Here is a 16,905-nt window from a genome sequence, read left to right as displayed (position 1 = left end):
AAAACCTTGTACTTTCTTGTTGTTTGACAGTATATTTAAGCATCAGTCAATACCCAATATCAAACTGTACCAGTGCAACAAATGAAGAAAAAGCTTTTATTTCCTTTATACAAAAATAAAATAATACACAACTGATCCAAGTGTGTTATACAGCTGTTGTTTAGCTCTGAAATAACCACAGAACAAATTCAAACATATGAGAGTTTCTGGGCCAACTACAACCAGTAAACAGTCTTATTAAATCCATTTATAGGCTCAACCACGATATCGATTGGAGCGATATTTTGAAAGCGATATCCGATCAAGCGATTTTTTTCAGGATTTGTTTTGCTACATTATCTTCTTCAGTCAGTCTGTCACAATTTATTAAATCCACAGACAATCAGTTTTGGTTTAAGGCTCTGCTGTGTGTATATGCTCTAAAAACAATTACTGACAAATACAGGAGACAGAATTCATCAGCTTTTATGTGTTTTTTAGATGTGTCCTAGTATTCGACAGAGTGAATCACCGAAAATTATTTATGAAGCTGATTCAGAAAGATGTACCTGTCAGGATTTGGGTTTTTTATGTTACAGTTTGTCCTTCATGTCATGTTCCAGTTTATTCGTCCGTGTATCCACCGCGATCCCGCTCCTTGGAATCAGTCTGCTCCTCCGTCTCCGACCCAGCTCTCCACGACCGATACGAACACCTCAGCCTCTGTTCCTGTGACCCACGACCTGCTCCAAGACTACTGCTTACGACATCGCTCCCAACTGTCTGCTTTGTTTACCTTCATTCACATTCCTGTATCATCACTGTACTGTCCTGTATCAATCACAATACAAATACACTGTACATATTACTATTATTACAGTTTTAATTGTCGATTGGCTCTTTTGTTAAGAATTTCAATACTATCCTGATAAAGCCAGAGTTGCAGAGCTTATACATTTAATGGCGCATATTTGTTGTTTATAAATCATCCTTGAAGTTCTGTGATAAAAGCTTTGACTAAGACTTGGCTTGATTTCAGCTCATAATAAAAGAGCCACTCTGAAGATCTGCTGAATCACGCAGCAAGGACAATGCAGACGGAGGGAAACAGTATAGCACCGGATCAGAAATGACCTCAGCTCAGCCTCACAAATGACACTGGGCAGATATTTTTCAACATATTTTATTTTACAGATAAGTAAATAAGCTACATTAAACTATTGTAGGTTTCAGATCACAACATAAACTGAAGTGTAACTGAGGCTGGGGAGGGTAAAATCGCCATCGGTGCCAGTTCCAGTGGTGGAAGTGCTCAGTTTTGTTAATTAAAAGATACAGGAGCAAAAAACAGACACACCAATACGGTACCATCTCCATGGAGACAAGGAGGACATTTAAGTCGGACCCACAATAATAAGCTATTTAGACGTAGGCTTTCAACACACACACACACCCCTACACACTCACACACACCCCCACATACATACACACTCATATACACATACACACATATACACACACACTCATATACACTCACACACACACGCACACGCACGCACACACCCCCACACATCTTGGAGGATTATCAGAAAGTCCTTGGACTCTGCGTGTTTACGGTAAAGGCGCAGAAGTATCAACATTTTAAAAGTTCTATCAGTTTGAAGGTTACCGTACATTTTTCCCAGGAACTCGTGCTTTCCCGCCCCGCTGTCCCGTCCGCGCTGTCCTCTCTCCGTGCGCCAGTGTGCGCCAGTGCCAGCCCTATGTGCGCCAGTGCCAGCCCTTCTATAAATTGCTTGATCCGCTCCTCCTGTATCACTCGCCCTCCTCCTTCCACTCAGCTCGTTTCCTTCAACGTGACGCACAGCCATGAGGACTTTTACGCACGTTATTTTCATTTTACCGTGCGCCTTTCTCTCCTCAGGTAAAACAGAAAAAGAAACCCGCTCCACGTGCATGTGTGTTTGGGGGTTGTATTGTGCTGATGGTGTTGTGTAGTTGCAGAAGAGCGCGTGTGCTCGTCTCCACCGGAGTTTCCTGGTGCCAGTTTGATGCGCTACACTCAGGACACGGCCTTGTTCAAGTGCCTAGAGGGACACGAGGCTTACGGAGGCAGCCCGGTGATCCGGTGCTCGGGGGGACGATGGAGCACCCTCACCCTGCAGTGCAGAAGTACGTTTGACCAGTACAAGTATGTGTATGCGTCACAGGACTGATGCACGCGCTACTGCTCATGTCAATATGTTGTTTTATAGTTTATAGATTTGTATTTAGTGCTCAGGTTGGACAGAATCAGAAAACCCTGCAGATTTGGCATCATATTAACAGTGTAGGTTAACACTCATGTCTTATTATTGTGATGCAAGGTTTTATTTACATTGTGCATAGGCCAAGTTCCAAAGGGTCAACACACTCCCACTCTCAGTTTGAGGCATTTTAAACACATCTGAGGCTTGGTTGAGTCTCTCTGTGATGAGTTTAGAGTTAAAAGAGTTCTCTCACATTGGTTTCTGTCATATAGTAAAAGAACCAGTATTTTTGAACGGATCTTAAAGATTTGACTTCCATAAAAGAGCCAAAAGTCCCATCACTAATGACAAGAACACTGCTGTTATTTTTATCCTCTTAAGATAATCCTATAACCAGGTCTATGCGCTGTTTTAAAGTGACAACAGGCTAAATGTATCACTCCCCTGTGCACAAAAAACCCAAAAATGAGTCTTGTTGTTGCTAGAGGTAAAGTCAGACTGAGATCATACCAAAATAATCACTGTAACAAAAAATATCTCCTCAGTTTGGCTCTGGATATGATGTTTTATTGATGTAAGCTGAAAATGTGCTGCACGCTCTACTCAAATCTTATCAAGTAAAGGTATGTCAAAGCCAAATATTCACTAAAATGAGCATAACCATAATCATAAAAAAGCTGTGTGATAAGAGCCAAATGGGTTTCTTTAAATGCATAAATAATATTCAGTCTTGACAGTTTTAAAGGAAAATACAAGGCTATTTTTATTGTAAACAGTGTCTCGGTTTGAAGGAAAGGGACAGGACCAATGCCATCTGGCTGCGATCTAGACTCAACTATGCACTGCTGTTAAAAGGGCCAAGCGGATGTTTTGCTTTTTCTGTTGTTTTTTATTTTTTTATTTCAAGCTCAAACTTTTATTGTCATGTGTCATATGGTCAAATGTTTTACAGTAACAGACAGATACAGTGTGGTAAATGTGGCACTAGGGCAAATGGACACAGTTAAAGTGAGGTTAAAGTGAGGTTAAAGTGTTAAAGCGTTAATTAAAGTGCTTCATGGAGGCTGCTGACACTTATCTCCTGCATAGTCAGACAGTCTGGATCCACATTTTAAAACACTGTGGCCCAAAACAACCTCAAACTCATGTTAAAGGTGCAACGTCTGCCACCTGTTTGTCTCTGTTTGAAGTTATCGCTTTGCCTTAGTGTTGTCACGATACTAAAATTTCAAACTAATTTTCGATACTGAAGAATAGACTCAATACTCGATGCTGATTTTGAAAAGCAAATGATCATTTTAAAAGCTTTTGTTTAGACAATACTGTAATTTTCAACACTAAATAGTAGCACTTTTATTATACGATCATGTGGACTTAAACTAGTTCTGATCAAAAATAAGATGCAACTGTTATTTTAAAGGTCAAATTTTATCCAGTTATGTTTTTGTTTTTTGTTTTTTCCAGTGTTGATACTTGCTTAAATGAGTATTGAGTTTCAATTCTAGTTATAGTATTGATTAGTATCTGATTTTTTTCCCACTGTGAATGGGGTCACCTCTCCAAAGATCTGACTTGTAACTCGTCCTAGTGATATGACATAACTTGCTTGTCGTCATGGAGATAGATAAGTTTAATGACATACTGTGGAACATTAAAAAAAAAAGCAATAACATAATAAGAACAGCGTAGATAAGTGAGTGGCAGACGCTACAATAGAAAAGTGACATAATCAGAGCATTGAATTAAAATGAAAGTCTCACTGCAGAGGTTTGTACAAGTTTAAACTTTTAAAGACCATGAACCTGAAGAAACTAGACAAAAGTGTAACAACGAGGAAGGAAAATATGTATGTCAATATAAAATAAAATATGCCTGTCAATTTTAAACATTCAAAGCATTAACATTTAAAAACTGCAGTCTATTTGAAATTAATTAACTTTGAACACCACTAATTAGCTGCGATGAACATTCGTGAATAAATGTGATGATACAATGTGATATTTTTACCTTTTTTCTCAGAGAAGTCCTGTGGCAGCGCTGGAGAGCTGATGAACGGGCACTTCAAGTACGAAGGAGAAGCGGTGTTTGGTGACAAAGCATATCCTGTCTGTGAAGATGGGTAAGGGTTAGTTTAAAGATGCTCTATGTAACATTTCTGGTACAAGGTCCGGTCCGCCATCTACTTGTTTCCATGGACATGTCATTTCTTTTCCTGGAATTTCACTTATCTGTCTTGCATGTATTCAATTAGAGGTTAGTGTACTGCAAAAAATATGTGATGTGTATCTTGGCAGTGGTGGTGTCAGGCGCTAGGCTCTAAGTTCAATGCCGTATTGTGGAATATTTCAGTCAAAACAATAACATATCAGCTCAATAGTGCAACTTTTAAAGAAAATTGTCTGAAGGTTTGACTTGAGTTGTTGTTTTATTCACAGATACACTATTAAAGGACCAAAAGTGATTACATGTGGGGCTAAAGGCTGGCCCGCTGACCTGCCCCAGTGTGAAGGTGAGTTTCTGTTGTGCGTTTTATTTTCAAAAGAGTTGTTACACAATACAAACGGTGACAAATGACTAACTGCGCGTGACACATGTTGGAGCATTATAATAAATCCTTTCAGTATCTATGATTATTATGAAGTACAAGATTCCAAAACACCTTAATAGATACTGTAATAGATACTGTGACGGCTGAACGACCAGTACAGTCTTTGAAATCAGCTGTCACACATGCTATTAGGTAGAGTATAGGATTACTCACATGTTATGAGGCAAAATAATGACACATCACATTGCATTTTTGTGTTCAACATCCTCATAATACAGTATAATCTCTCTAACATCTAACAGTAAGAAGTTTGAAGTATTTGTAAGCAGCTTAACTCTTGTACTACTTCTAATACATGTCAAGAACATTCTAAAGCTCCAGTTTCATCTTATTAATGTGTCTTTTCAGTGTAGATAACTGTTCAAATGAGTATCTATTTCCGATACTACTTTTAATATCGATTAGTATCTGTGTATCAATTTTTTGACAGCTCTAGTTCAAAACTGATTTCCTGTTGTGTGAACTATTTTCTGGATGTTATAATGTTTCTTTATCAAAAACATTCCCATAGTTTTGTTTTGTTTTGTTAAATTCACACAAACTCTGAATATTTAAGCTGAGTTCTTCTCTCAAACAGAAACAGTGATAGTGACCAGAAGCAGAATTTAGTCTGTTTCAATTTGATGCATAGCTAAGAGTACACAAAAGAGTACACAGTAATGTTTGTCTGACTATTATGTCACTATAATCTTATTCAGAGAGCTGGATTTCATAAAGCTGGCCACATGCTTGAGTGTTGGACAATAGGACTGAAAGAAAATGAAAGATTTCATTGTTTTGTCAATGTGGTGTCAATAATTGGTGAATAATTATTAGATCTAGTTGTTTCTTACAATAATGAAATTAGTAACAGTAAATAGTAAAGTTTTATTTCACAACACCCCTAATCAAATCAAATCAAACTTTATGGATGAAGCGCTCTTCATACAAAAATGTGCTTTACAGTCTTTAAAAACAATCCCACCCAAACACCCTCCCCCCATAACTGTGAAAATATATAAAGAGGATAAATGAGGCTGAGTACACACAATTCCACTGAGGAAGCATCAGAGGAGGAGCCGTTTGTTCCAGGAGCAGAGAGCCTCCCCCAACCGCCAGGAGAGCCCCCTCCGGGCATCAGGACGCTGACACAGGGCCCAGGGGAGAGATGAGCCTCCACTAAGAACCCACAGGACAGGCCCCAGCAGCTGCACTGATCACCACTCCCAGCACAGAGGCTCCTACAGAGGAAACACTGGAGATCCTAAAAGTGGCAAAACAATATGAGTTAAATGCAAAGAACTAGCATATAAAATAGTAAACCTAAAAAAAATGAATAAATATACTAAAAATACATGTAATAACAAACAAATCAAACTATAAATATGAATCAAAAGCAAAGATAAAAAGGTGGGTCTTGAGCCTGCTCTTAAAAACATGAACGTTCTCTGTGACTCTGAGGTCCTGAGGTACTGAGGCCCTCGCAGGCTGTTCCAGAGACAAGGGCCATATAACCGGAAAGACGCTTCGCTGTGAGTGTGTGTCCTGACTTTGGAAATGACAGAGTCTTCCACCAGAGGGTAAAGAAGCTCCGAAAGATAATTTTAAAAACAGATCGATCCTGAAATGAAATGATTCCAAAACCAATGACAGGACAGTCACAAGTCTCTTTTTTTTCCAAATGGCTCTGTAAATCACCTTATATGTCTTTCTAGAGGGCGCAGTCCCACCCCCAGTCACCTGTCCTCCTCCTAAAGTGTCAAATTCTGAGAAGAAGGGCGTTGCTCATGAGTACAACATTGGTGCTGTGCTGAAAGTGAGGTGTAGCCCGGGTTTCCAGGTGAAGGGAGAGGAGCGGATCACATGCGGGTCTGATGGAAAGTGGCAGCCTGCTCCGCCTCAGTGTGTCACCGCACCCGCAGCAACCCGTGAGTAACACAAAATATGGAAGTAGTGTTGGCATAGTGTACTGTTTTGGAACTTTTAACAACACTAATAGGACGGTAGTGACTTTAGGCAATTAACTAGAGGGTTTGTGGTTCAATCTCTACTACTGGCAATGTATACTTCTTTGTGTCCAAGAAAAAAAACCCAGTGTACTTTGAAAACAGCTATTAACAGACCATTTTGCATTGACTTTACTGATTAACAAGTTGAGTCTTTGTTGTGGGTATGCCTTAATTTGACTGTAGGTTTATAGATATTACTATCCTGGAATACTTAAATCACGCTTTATGTAAGATGTAGTAGAAAATATCCTTCTATCCTGTCCTCCTTCAGGTCAGTGTGGTGTGCCAGAAAACACAGCCGGCACCAATTCTAAACTGGCCCCCAAGTTTAGCTCCCAGAAGTCCTTTGGTGCTGGGACCAGAGTGTACTACGTGTGTGATGTGGGCTACGTCCCCAGTCGAGGCAGCAAGTATCGGTGGTGCACTAAAGGGCAGTGGTCACCTCTGGAGCTACAGTGCAGAAGTAAGTGTTTAACGTACACACCACAGCATTAGAATGAGGGGGTAGGATGGGAAATGTCCAAATTACACCACAACAATCGGCACTTAACTACAATGTGTCCAAGGTTTGAATAAATGTGTAATTTACTTTTTCTCTGACAATCTGATGGATAGATTTCATTGATAAATATCTGTATGTAGCCTTCATTTTTATCACTCGACATATATAATCAGACAGTTTATTTCCCATCGTCAGTAGAGGTCCTGTGGTACACTGTGAACATTCAATGCACACTGACTGTAACAATGTAAGAGTGAAACATCTTATGCAACTGTTATATTCTGTTATATCAGTGTATCTGTTTCTTCAATGACACAGTGTCGTGCAGTCAGGACAAGAGCTTCTGTGACAGAGATAGCTAATCTTTAAAAATTGATTCACACTTGTGGAATGGTTCAGGATAAGATGATTGTTAAATACTGTGCCAGTATTTATGGGATAAATAAATATTGACAAACTATTTCCATAGCACAAACTTTACCATACTTCTTTGACCAGTACTAACCACCTAACTCCAACTAATGATAACTAACTAGAACTGACTCTATTGTGGCTTTAACTAAGGGCTGTAGTGCTGTTACAGGACGGCTGTGTGGCTCTGCGGGGGAGCTCCTCTATGGACACTATGAATACACAGGGGTGGAGTTTGGAGACCATGCTACAGCTGTGTGTGACGAGGGGTATGGCTTTTATTTTTAAATCATCATGTCTTCATTTTTAATATTTGTTTTATTTCTTCTAAAATAATAAATGCACAGGAGCTGTTAACTTTGATGAGGCTGAACTCTGGAGTTTAAATGTAACTGAAGATTACCCTGGTCTTTTTATAAGAGATGCCAAACTCATGAAATTGAACATGTGCATTATCTTCAGATTTGGGTTTTTTGACACGTTTTATAAAGAGACTGAAAATAGTTCCTTGTGAATTTCCAGGTATCAGCTGTTTGGACATGCCACCAGAAACTGCCTGAGCAGAGGCTGGGATGGACATCCTCCAGTCTGTGAAGGTAAAGTACATTTAAACCAAGAGAGTTTAGTCATTCAATGAGGTGAGATTAGTAGTGTATAAATTCAATACGTTCAATACACTGTAGGAACCTTACATTCTATTGATTCTTGTGTATATACTGTGTATACACCTTGTCAGTTCCCAATCTTGTCTGATAGACGTCTTCAACATACGTCCCCACCCATTTTTGTGTGAAAACATCCCATTTCATTCAATGGCTTTTCAATGGGATACAAATTGTCAGATCCATTCTCTTTTTTGGTGTAAAGTATTGAGAGCCAGCCTCCAGAACAATAAAAAACAATCACTCTTACTCACAGGTGCATGAAATCACTGCCCCCCTGCTGCCAGTGGAAAGTAAAGGGATGTTTCACCCCTCTGCCCCAGTGAACGGCTCCACACAGTGGACGTCTTACGGAAAACAAGCTCATTATCCAATGACTCGCTAGTTTCTTAATGAGTAATAAATGATGTAAATATGTGACCATATGTTTATTTACTGGATCCTGTTATTACTGTTGTTCACTGATGTTAACAATCAGCCCAGGGTAACTAGCTCAGAGTTAAGCTTAAGTTACATCCAACAATAACACAACACAAACTAAATGTTAAAGGTGCCTGTTTATTCTATGAGAAGTGCCAATAAAACCTAGCACAGAACACACTTAAGAACTTACAAATCACAAAGTGGATTCATATTTTATTTATGTTTTGATAATTGTCACATTTTAGGGTAAATGAGATGATAAACAGGTGTTTGATGTGAAACTCCATGCATCCTTATATGATCAGCACTGAGGTCCTGTCAGTTGTTTAAAAATGTACCAGATCCTTCCTGAATTGTCTGAATCCAAACTGCTGGTCCTTTGTGCCCTGTCTGTCGTTGACCATGCGACATAAATCACTAAATGTAGTTTTTGGACAATCATCAACTGATCACGTCCTCATTCATGTCAGTGTACGTGTCGTGTGTTTTCACCTAAAAAACGGTGTGAGCCTTTTGTCAGCACAGAAAGTGTCGTGCGGCTGAAGACTTCTGTCTTAGAAGCTGACCGGGGTTGATCCTGGGAGACCGCTGGAAATAACAGATAGGGCAGCAAACTGTTGTTGTATCTTTAGGCAAGACACTGCACCCACCTTGAAATGAATGTGGTGTGTGGATGAGTGGAGGAGTGGTTTAACAAATGGAAATAAATATCTTTGTTAGCCATTTATTTGATTTGATAGGCACAGTGCATATTAATGAACATGTGCTACATTTCCAGTATAAATATGAGGGATTATAACAGACTCAAGCAAAGAGTCTGATGGATGATCTTAATAGTAAATGTAAAATGAGTAGAAAAGATGTATTTAACAAATCTTCTGTTACAGCTTTGGAATGTGACGACCCCCCTGAAGTGGCCAATGCTGAGACATCTGGATATGCCCAAGCTCCCTATAAGTACAGGACTGTAGTGAGGTACCGCTGCCTGGTGGGGACGCTCATGGGACCCTCTGACATTTGGTGCACGATGAACGGGACATGGAGCTCTCCTCTTCCTCAGTGCAAAGGTGAACATACTTTAACTTTGTATGTATATATATATATATATATATATATATATATATATATATATATATATATATATATATATATATATATATATATATATATATATATATATATATATATATTACTTGCACTTTAACTGAGTGGAATATATATTTAGTCTTATAGTCTTGTTACTTATGATGATTCCACATGGCAAAACAGTTAAAAATCTCTACTAAAAATTAAGTCTAGAAAAGGCTAATTCATTTTTTTTCATTATATAACAAAATCTGTTCTTTTGATTAGTTTTGTCATGATGATAAAATATCAGGGTTTCACTCAATACTCGATACTGATTACGATACCACAATGAAGATAAAATATGTACATTTTTTAGTAACAGAATATAATTTTCATACACAACATCACTTTCATACTTCACTTTCTTTATGTTACCATGAGCTCTTATTCTAGTTCTTATGAAGCTTAAATGCTAAAACTTTCCAGGATGCTCAAATTGTGTCCTTTTTTTTTTTTTTGCAGGATCGATAGTTGCTCAAAGGAGTATCTTGTTATGATATTAGTTTTAGTATCTGTTTTTGATACTTTTGACAAAATTTCTACTCAAGTACTTCTCTTAGTAAAATATATTGTTTTTTTCTCTTCATGCACAGATATCACTTGTATGCCTCCAAACATCCCCAATGCATCGTGGGTAAGAAGTCGGACCGGCCGATATCAGTACAGGGACAATATCTATATCCAGTGTGACCCCAGGTTCACTTTAGTCGGCCCCAGCACCATCACCTGTGACGAGAGAGGACAGTGGGCTCCAGAGCTGCCCAAATGTAAAGGTAAGTCAGCAAACAGTGGTCATTTTAACACAAAAAATGAACTAAAATGTTATTTAGTTTTTATCAAGACGTGGTTAAAGGTGCACGATGTAACTTTTATGCTGTGGGATTCGTTACATGGTTGTCTTTGTGTTTTGCCTTGAATGTTTCACACTTCAGCATCAAATATGTACAGTATATCTTCAATTACTATTCATGAAAAAATACTCACCTCTCCACAGGTCTGACCTATAACTTGGCCTGATGGCAGCACCTGCTTGTCTCCATGTTAATAAATATGTTTAAAGCCAAATTGTGGAACATTCAAGGCACAGCAGCATCATTTTCATGGAAACAAGCAAGTGGCATACCCTCTTCCAGGAAAGTTATATATATATATATAGTGCACCTTTAATTATGTCAGTGTAGACCCTCAGTCGTCCAGGTCTGATCCAAAGCAAAAGACAATGTTAAATCTGTCAACTGGACAAATTGTTGTAAGAGTGAAGACGTTTTCTGCTAAGTCGCTTCTTCAGTTCTGGTCAGATTGCTGCTGGACACTGCCTTATATCTGTCTGAAGGGAGGGTGAGGTTCTGATCTGAGCCAGAGAAAATAAATGTTTTGAGAGAGGAGTTAAAAAAGCTGTTTTTGTTAAGAGAATCCTTCCTTAAACATGAATGGGGGCCTTAGACACCATCTCTCCCACATCTATAACTCCATCCTCTGACCCAAAACAAAGAGAACAATAGCAGGGTTGTTAAAGGTCGAATAGGGTCATTTCAGATGAAACTGGAGACAACAGATGTTTACAGTAATCTGTAATCTGACCAGAACTGAAGAAGCGACTTGGATGAGCAGCCAAACATCTTCACTCCTGCAACGATTTATCCATTTGACAGATTTAAACTTTGACTTTTGCCACTTTTAATCATGAATATACCCTGTAAAAATATGCTAGTGTAGTGGGCTCAGACTAAAATTCCATTTTTGTTTTTTTGCACTGTATGACTGTATATATACACACACTACATATACACACACACTACTGTATGTTCCAGACCTAACTTACATGTTGAGTTTGGTTTAGGGATTGATTAAATTCTGTTAAACTAGGAGCCTTTTTCTTGTCCCCTTTTCATTTTCGTTTATCTTCTCAGTTGTCAAAACCATCTGATTATGTAATTGTCCTTTTTTTTCTCAGTATTCTTAGTATTTGGTGTTGCAGCTTTTTAAATGTATACATTTTTGTGTTTCAGGTCTGAACCGAAGAGGCTAACTGTACACAAAGGAAGGAGGCTTGCTCACACTCATATAAACGTCATTGCACTGCAGACATAAAAATGTGTTAAAAGTTCAGATTAAGTACAGTATGTTTATTTCATAAGTGTCTTGAGTAGTAACAAGTACAAACCTGTTGCATTTATCTTTTGTACACAGTAAAGATTTTTTTTTACAGTTGATAATGTTAAGTGGATCTTTTCTAGACTACATGGTGAGTGAGCATTTTATGAACAAACAAGCTACAAGAAAATAAAAACACCAATTCCATTCATTTTTTAAAAAGACAAATACAAAATCCAGAATTTTTACAGGAGCAATAACAATTCAAGTGCAAATATCATCATCGACTCTGATACATCATAGCAAACTCTCTGAAAAAGGCAACATAACGTCAGGTTGCAGGAGGGGGCCAGGGAGGGCATCTGACATAAATGTAGAGCTTTCTAAATCTTCATTACGTGGCTCAATCTCCCACAAAGTTTGTATATAAAACTCGCTTTCTTATGAGATCTGTGTTGACGTACAGTTTAACACCCCACATCATTTTTAGGACGAACACAAACAATACGACTAAATGGGAATTTGATACTCTCATGATGCCTTCAATGAAATGGAACAGACTTTAAATACTTTACTTTTACCCTGTTTTGGTCCCGTTTTAAATCACAAAAATTATATTACAAGAAACAAACAATTTGATTTTTAATTTTGGAGGGCCTTAATATTATGAGGGGCGGGGGGAGGGGCATAGGTGGTGGATAATTACAGGATTTCAGATGACATTACAGCTGTTTTTTTGCTTCTTATTTAAACAGAGATGAGGCAGGATAATGACATTTGTAAGTTTCATATTCGATATTCAGCCATATTAACTGATACAAAAGTTCAGACTCATTTAATGTACTAAAAGGAGGAAGGTAGTAATCAGTTTTGAAGCACTTTCACTGTTACTTGAATGTTTTTTTTACACTGAAGTTGGGTAAACTCTTGTGTATTTTGTTTACTACATATGATTTTCCCCCCATATTTTTGTGATTTATAATTAGCAGGATCTGTGCATTAATTCAACTTTTACACAACAAAATCCTAAATGAGATGTTGCGTTCAAGCAGGGTTTTTTAAAGTTGTAAAGTAAAAAAAATAAAATTAAAAATACACAAGATTTTAGAAATAATAATAATAATAATAATAATAATAATAATAATAATAATAATAATAATAAAGAATACTTGGGTGTTTCTAAGTAATATTTTAACTTCAACTTGAGAAATATTATTTTAAGTAACTGTACTCTTACTTGAATACAGTTTTGGCTACTTTACTTTACTTTCTAATGACAATACTATTACTATACAATCTGGTATTGTCATAACAAATAATCCAAAGCCTCATATTATATCTACAGTTAAACAGGAGCAATGTTGTGATGTCATCCGAAACCAACCAACCAATAGAAATTGATAAAACCGTCAGATTGACTTTTCTGCTTTTGAAATGGCCAAACTAGCTGTATATTCCACTGCTGTATCACTGTGGCCAGGGAAGCGAGTTTTATCATTGCATTTGCGTTAGAAAAGGTAGTGTAGAGTGACAGCTTCTAAATCTAGTGCACTACACGTAAGCTACCACCTGGGGGCAGTCTTTGGAAGAGCTGGTTTCATTGGGACAGAATATTTTGAGTGTGGTCAACAGAGGGCGCACTCTTTGGACAAGGAAGGGGTCAAAGGAGATTTAAAAGGGGTATTACGGGATAAAGGAAATTACCCTCATCTATTTTTCTTATTTACACAATTGAAAACACACAAACGGTTAGTACACAGATGAGAAATGTGGCCTATTGTTTACGCACATGAGACAATATGGGACTGGAGCATAAAGTGACCGTTATAAGAAGCAGCAAACATAATGTCCCTCGGAGACATTTCCATCTAGACATCACATTACATTGTTTGTGTGGCTCTCAAAAATACAACTCTCTCCCAATGTCCTTAGTTTAATCTGTAATGATAAAATAGCCTCATATCTGCCTTTCACTAACAAGGCAAGCAAAGTCTGATACATACAATACTGTGCAAAAGTTAAAATCATATACTTTTGTTAATAATAGGCAAGTGGATAAATCAAATTCTGTTTTCTTCAATTTAAGACAAGGGTCAAATACATATACATAATATATACGAATATTTATGTACATATAATCGTTCATTTTCTGTCTTTGCAACATTGTGAAACTCAGGGATTACCTCTGCATTAGAAACACAGAAATGTTGAACCTGACCATTTGTATTACAGACGAGGGGCACTAACTCACTATATCACAACAAAAACTGCACATGAACAATAGTAAAATGACTTGCCCCTAAATATTACAGGACAATAGAGTGTTGTTATGTCATCTGAAACTCCGAGATAGAAAGAAAATAGAAAACTGTATTTACCCATGAATTCAAAGATCTTAGAAGTTTCATTTAAGGTCTGGGCACAGTTTCACTGTTGCAGAAAAAAAAGACTTTCCTTGGTAGGGTCTGAGTGATACAAGTTTAGATTAAAAAAATAAAAATACATTTGTATTTTCTGTTAATCCTTTGAAAGCCTTGTTGCTATGCTTAACCCTGTGACACTTTTGCACAGTATTGTGATGCTCTGGACAGAGGGATATGATCCACTGTTTGACAGCATTACTGTTGGACGCTGCTCTAAGAGCTCTCGTGTAGTAAGGCTTTTATCTGGAGCATATCTGCTACATGGACTTAACTGCTCCAATAGAGAAAAGCACATTTAGACACAGATGTCGTCAGGGTTACAGCACATAAACGACACGTAACAGTCATACTTAAAGGAGCACTATGGAACTTTTCTGGTGGAGGGCCTGCATGGAGGTGTTATTACTGTGACTGCAATGTTCCACAATATGGTATTAAACTTATCAAGCATGCACTTTTCAACTACATGCGTTTTTATTGCTGAAAAATATATTTAAAAACAAAAGATGCGCTGTTACTGTGAGCTGGGTCACCTCTCCATAGATCCTATCTGTAACTTGCTTATAAGATAAGTATAACCCCATACTGTGGAACTTTCCAGGCAAAGCAACATCTCCATAGAGACAAACGGACTGCCCCACTGGAAATGTTACACAGTGCACGTTTAAGGGTAGGAGCTGGAGACTCATTTAAGCAAACACAATATCAACCTCAAACCACACACACAGTCACTCCTACTGAACAATAACCACGCTGCATTTTTGTGGTTTCTTTGCACAAGACAACACCAACCCAACCCAGACATCCTCTACATCCACCAAATGTTTGAGCTCAGGGTGACAGACCTGCCCCGAGAGAAAAATACAAAACCAATGATCAGTCTCAGGTCTGCATAGTATCTATTGTAAAACTCTTGTCTGTCTATGGGCGTGTGGTGTGGAAACTATGAAGTCCTGGGTGAGGTGAGGGGGTAGCCTTGGTCGTCGCGGGGCAGAAGAGGCCGGGGTGGCAGTATATCCGTGGTAGAGGCCTTATTTACTTGTATGGTCGCAGAAACGCAGATACTTTGCTGCTGATGAGGCGAATGAAGGAGCGTGGGAGCATCTCGTTGGACTCCCGAGTGGTGTACTTAAAATAGTTGTTTGGGTGAGCCAGCACGTCAAAAAGAGTCTTAATAAGTTTTTTATCCTGTGGAGAGAAGGCACAGATACATAGTGAGTGCTTACTAAAATGAGGCTAATAAACAGAGAATTTAAATCCAAATCCATGGTATTTATATTATTTATATAGCACATTTTAACAACAGAATGAAAAAAGTATTGAGAAGTCAAGTCAATTTGTCAGGGTTTCAGTTCAGGGAAAGGTACTTTTCAATTCAAGATAGTATATGTCTATATGTATATACAATGGTCCCTCACTATATTGCAGTTCACCTTTCGCGGTCTCGCTGTTTCGTGGATTTTTTTAGTGCATGCTTTTTTTTTACAGAGTATGAACTCGCCATGTCTCCTGTACAGTACAGAATGTGTTCAGACAAATTTACATAAATGTTGGATCACGGTGTGACTCTGAAGTGCTGTATGTTTGCAAGTTTTCTCCCCGACAAACCCCACAAAGACACTACAGTGGAGAGGCCAGGTCAGAGGAGCTGTGAAATACGCTTGAATCACTATTTATTTCTTATGTGTCCAACATTGTAGTTTGATTATTAAAATTAAATTTGTAACAGTATTTCTAAAAGCTGTCATTTTTATTTACAGTATAGGAAAATTTATTAATTCATATTTTTATTTCTCAAAAAATGTTTGGGCCTGAAAACAGGTCATGATCTTTGGTTTCATTCTATAATACTGTACTTATTGCTTATTACTGTACTTATTATTATAATCTACAAAGGTTTGAACTTTGAGAGTGTTTAAACAAGAGAGAAATGTGAGAAAATGTTAATGCCTGTGTGAGAAAAGTACATAAAGTGTGTGTGGTGAGGGGTTTTACAGCTGCAAAACATAGAATAAGTGTAAAACATAAAGCTGATACTTTGCGGATTTCGCTTATTGCAGATTATTTTTAGAACATAAACTCCAAGAGACCACTGTACATCACATTACACATTATGGAACATGTTAATGCACTCGCAGATTTTTACTATGCATATCTTATATATTAGGGCATTTTATGAATTAAACATATCCTACAGAAATAAATGCTGAAATAGTATGCTGTGTTTAAATTGGTTACAACTTCACATTCTGTAACATAGTTGTAAGTAATAGGACTCATTTATTACGGACATTATATTTATAGGACATTTTATGAGCAAAATATTTCCTAACCTTAAGGATTTCTTGATGGTTTTCCGAAGCATAGAGTCTTCCATCTCGTACTATGTCCTCTACGAGCTGTTCATAGTCCTCTGAAAAACAAATTAAATGCAGCGA

At 37.8% G+C, this 16,905-nt stretch overlaps 2 protein-coding genes across 5 annotated transcripts in view; one reads left to right on the top strand and one right to left on the bottom strand.

Annotated features, from left to right (window-relative positions):
• Window positions 1–1,796: 1,796 nt before the first annotated feature.
• On the top strand, window positions 1,797–15,340 carry LOC117373905 (complement receptor type 1-like). Its single transcript, XM_055223331.1, has 11 exons — window positions 1,797–1,903; window positions 1,978–2,151; window positions 4,248–4,347; window positions 4,664–4,737; window positions 6,531–6,743; window positions 7,096–7,287; window positions 7,910–8,006; window positions 8,260–8,333; window positions 9,710–9,889; window positions 10,544–10,723; window positions 11,960–15,340. Exons 1-11 carry the CDS (start codon window positions 1,849–1,851, stop codon window positions 11,977–11,979), a joined length of 1,359 nt encoding a protein of 452 aa, XP_055079306.1. The 5' UTR covers window positions 1,797–1,848; the 3' UTR covers window positions 11,980–15,340.
• A 63-nt stretch (window positions 15,341–15,403) lies between these two features.
• The window catches only part of scube3 (signal peptide, CUB domain, EGF-like 3), a 147,969-nt gene continuing 146,467 nt past the window's right edge, over window positions 15,404–16,905 (bottom strand). For all 4 annotated transcript variants that reach the window (XM_033969920.2, XM_033969921.2, XM_055223327.1 and 1 more), the window contains 2 exons: window positions 16,801–16,880; window positions 15,404–15,655 (listed from right to left, as the gene is read on the bottom strand). In XM_033969920.2, the coding sequence (XP_033825811.1) occupies window positions 15,503–15,655; window positions 16,801–16,880 (233 nt within the window). In that variant the 3' untranslated portion in view covers window positions 15,404–15,502. The remainder of the gene's footprint in view (window positions 15,656–16,800; window positions 16,881–16,905) is intronic.

The sequence above is a fragment of the Periophthalmus magnuspinnatus genome, chromosome 7 (genome assembly GCF_009829125.3).
Source record: "Periophthalmus magnuspinnatus isolate fPerMag1 chromosome 7, fPerMag1.2.pri, whole genome shotgun sequence".
NCBI lineage: Eukaryota > Metazoa > Chordata > Actinopteri > Gobiiformes > Gobiidae > Periophthalmus > Periophthalmus magnuspinnatus.
The sequence above is the reverse complement of the archived record's forward strand: the minus strand, read 5'-3'. Positions and strand labels throughout refer to the sequence as shown.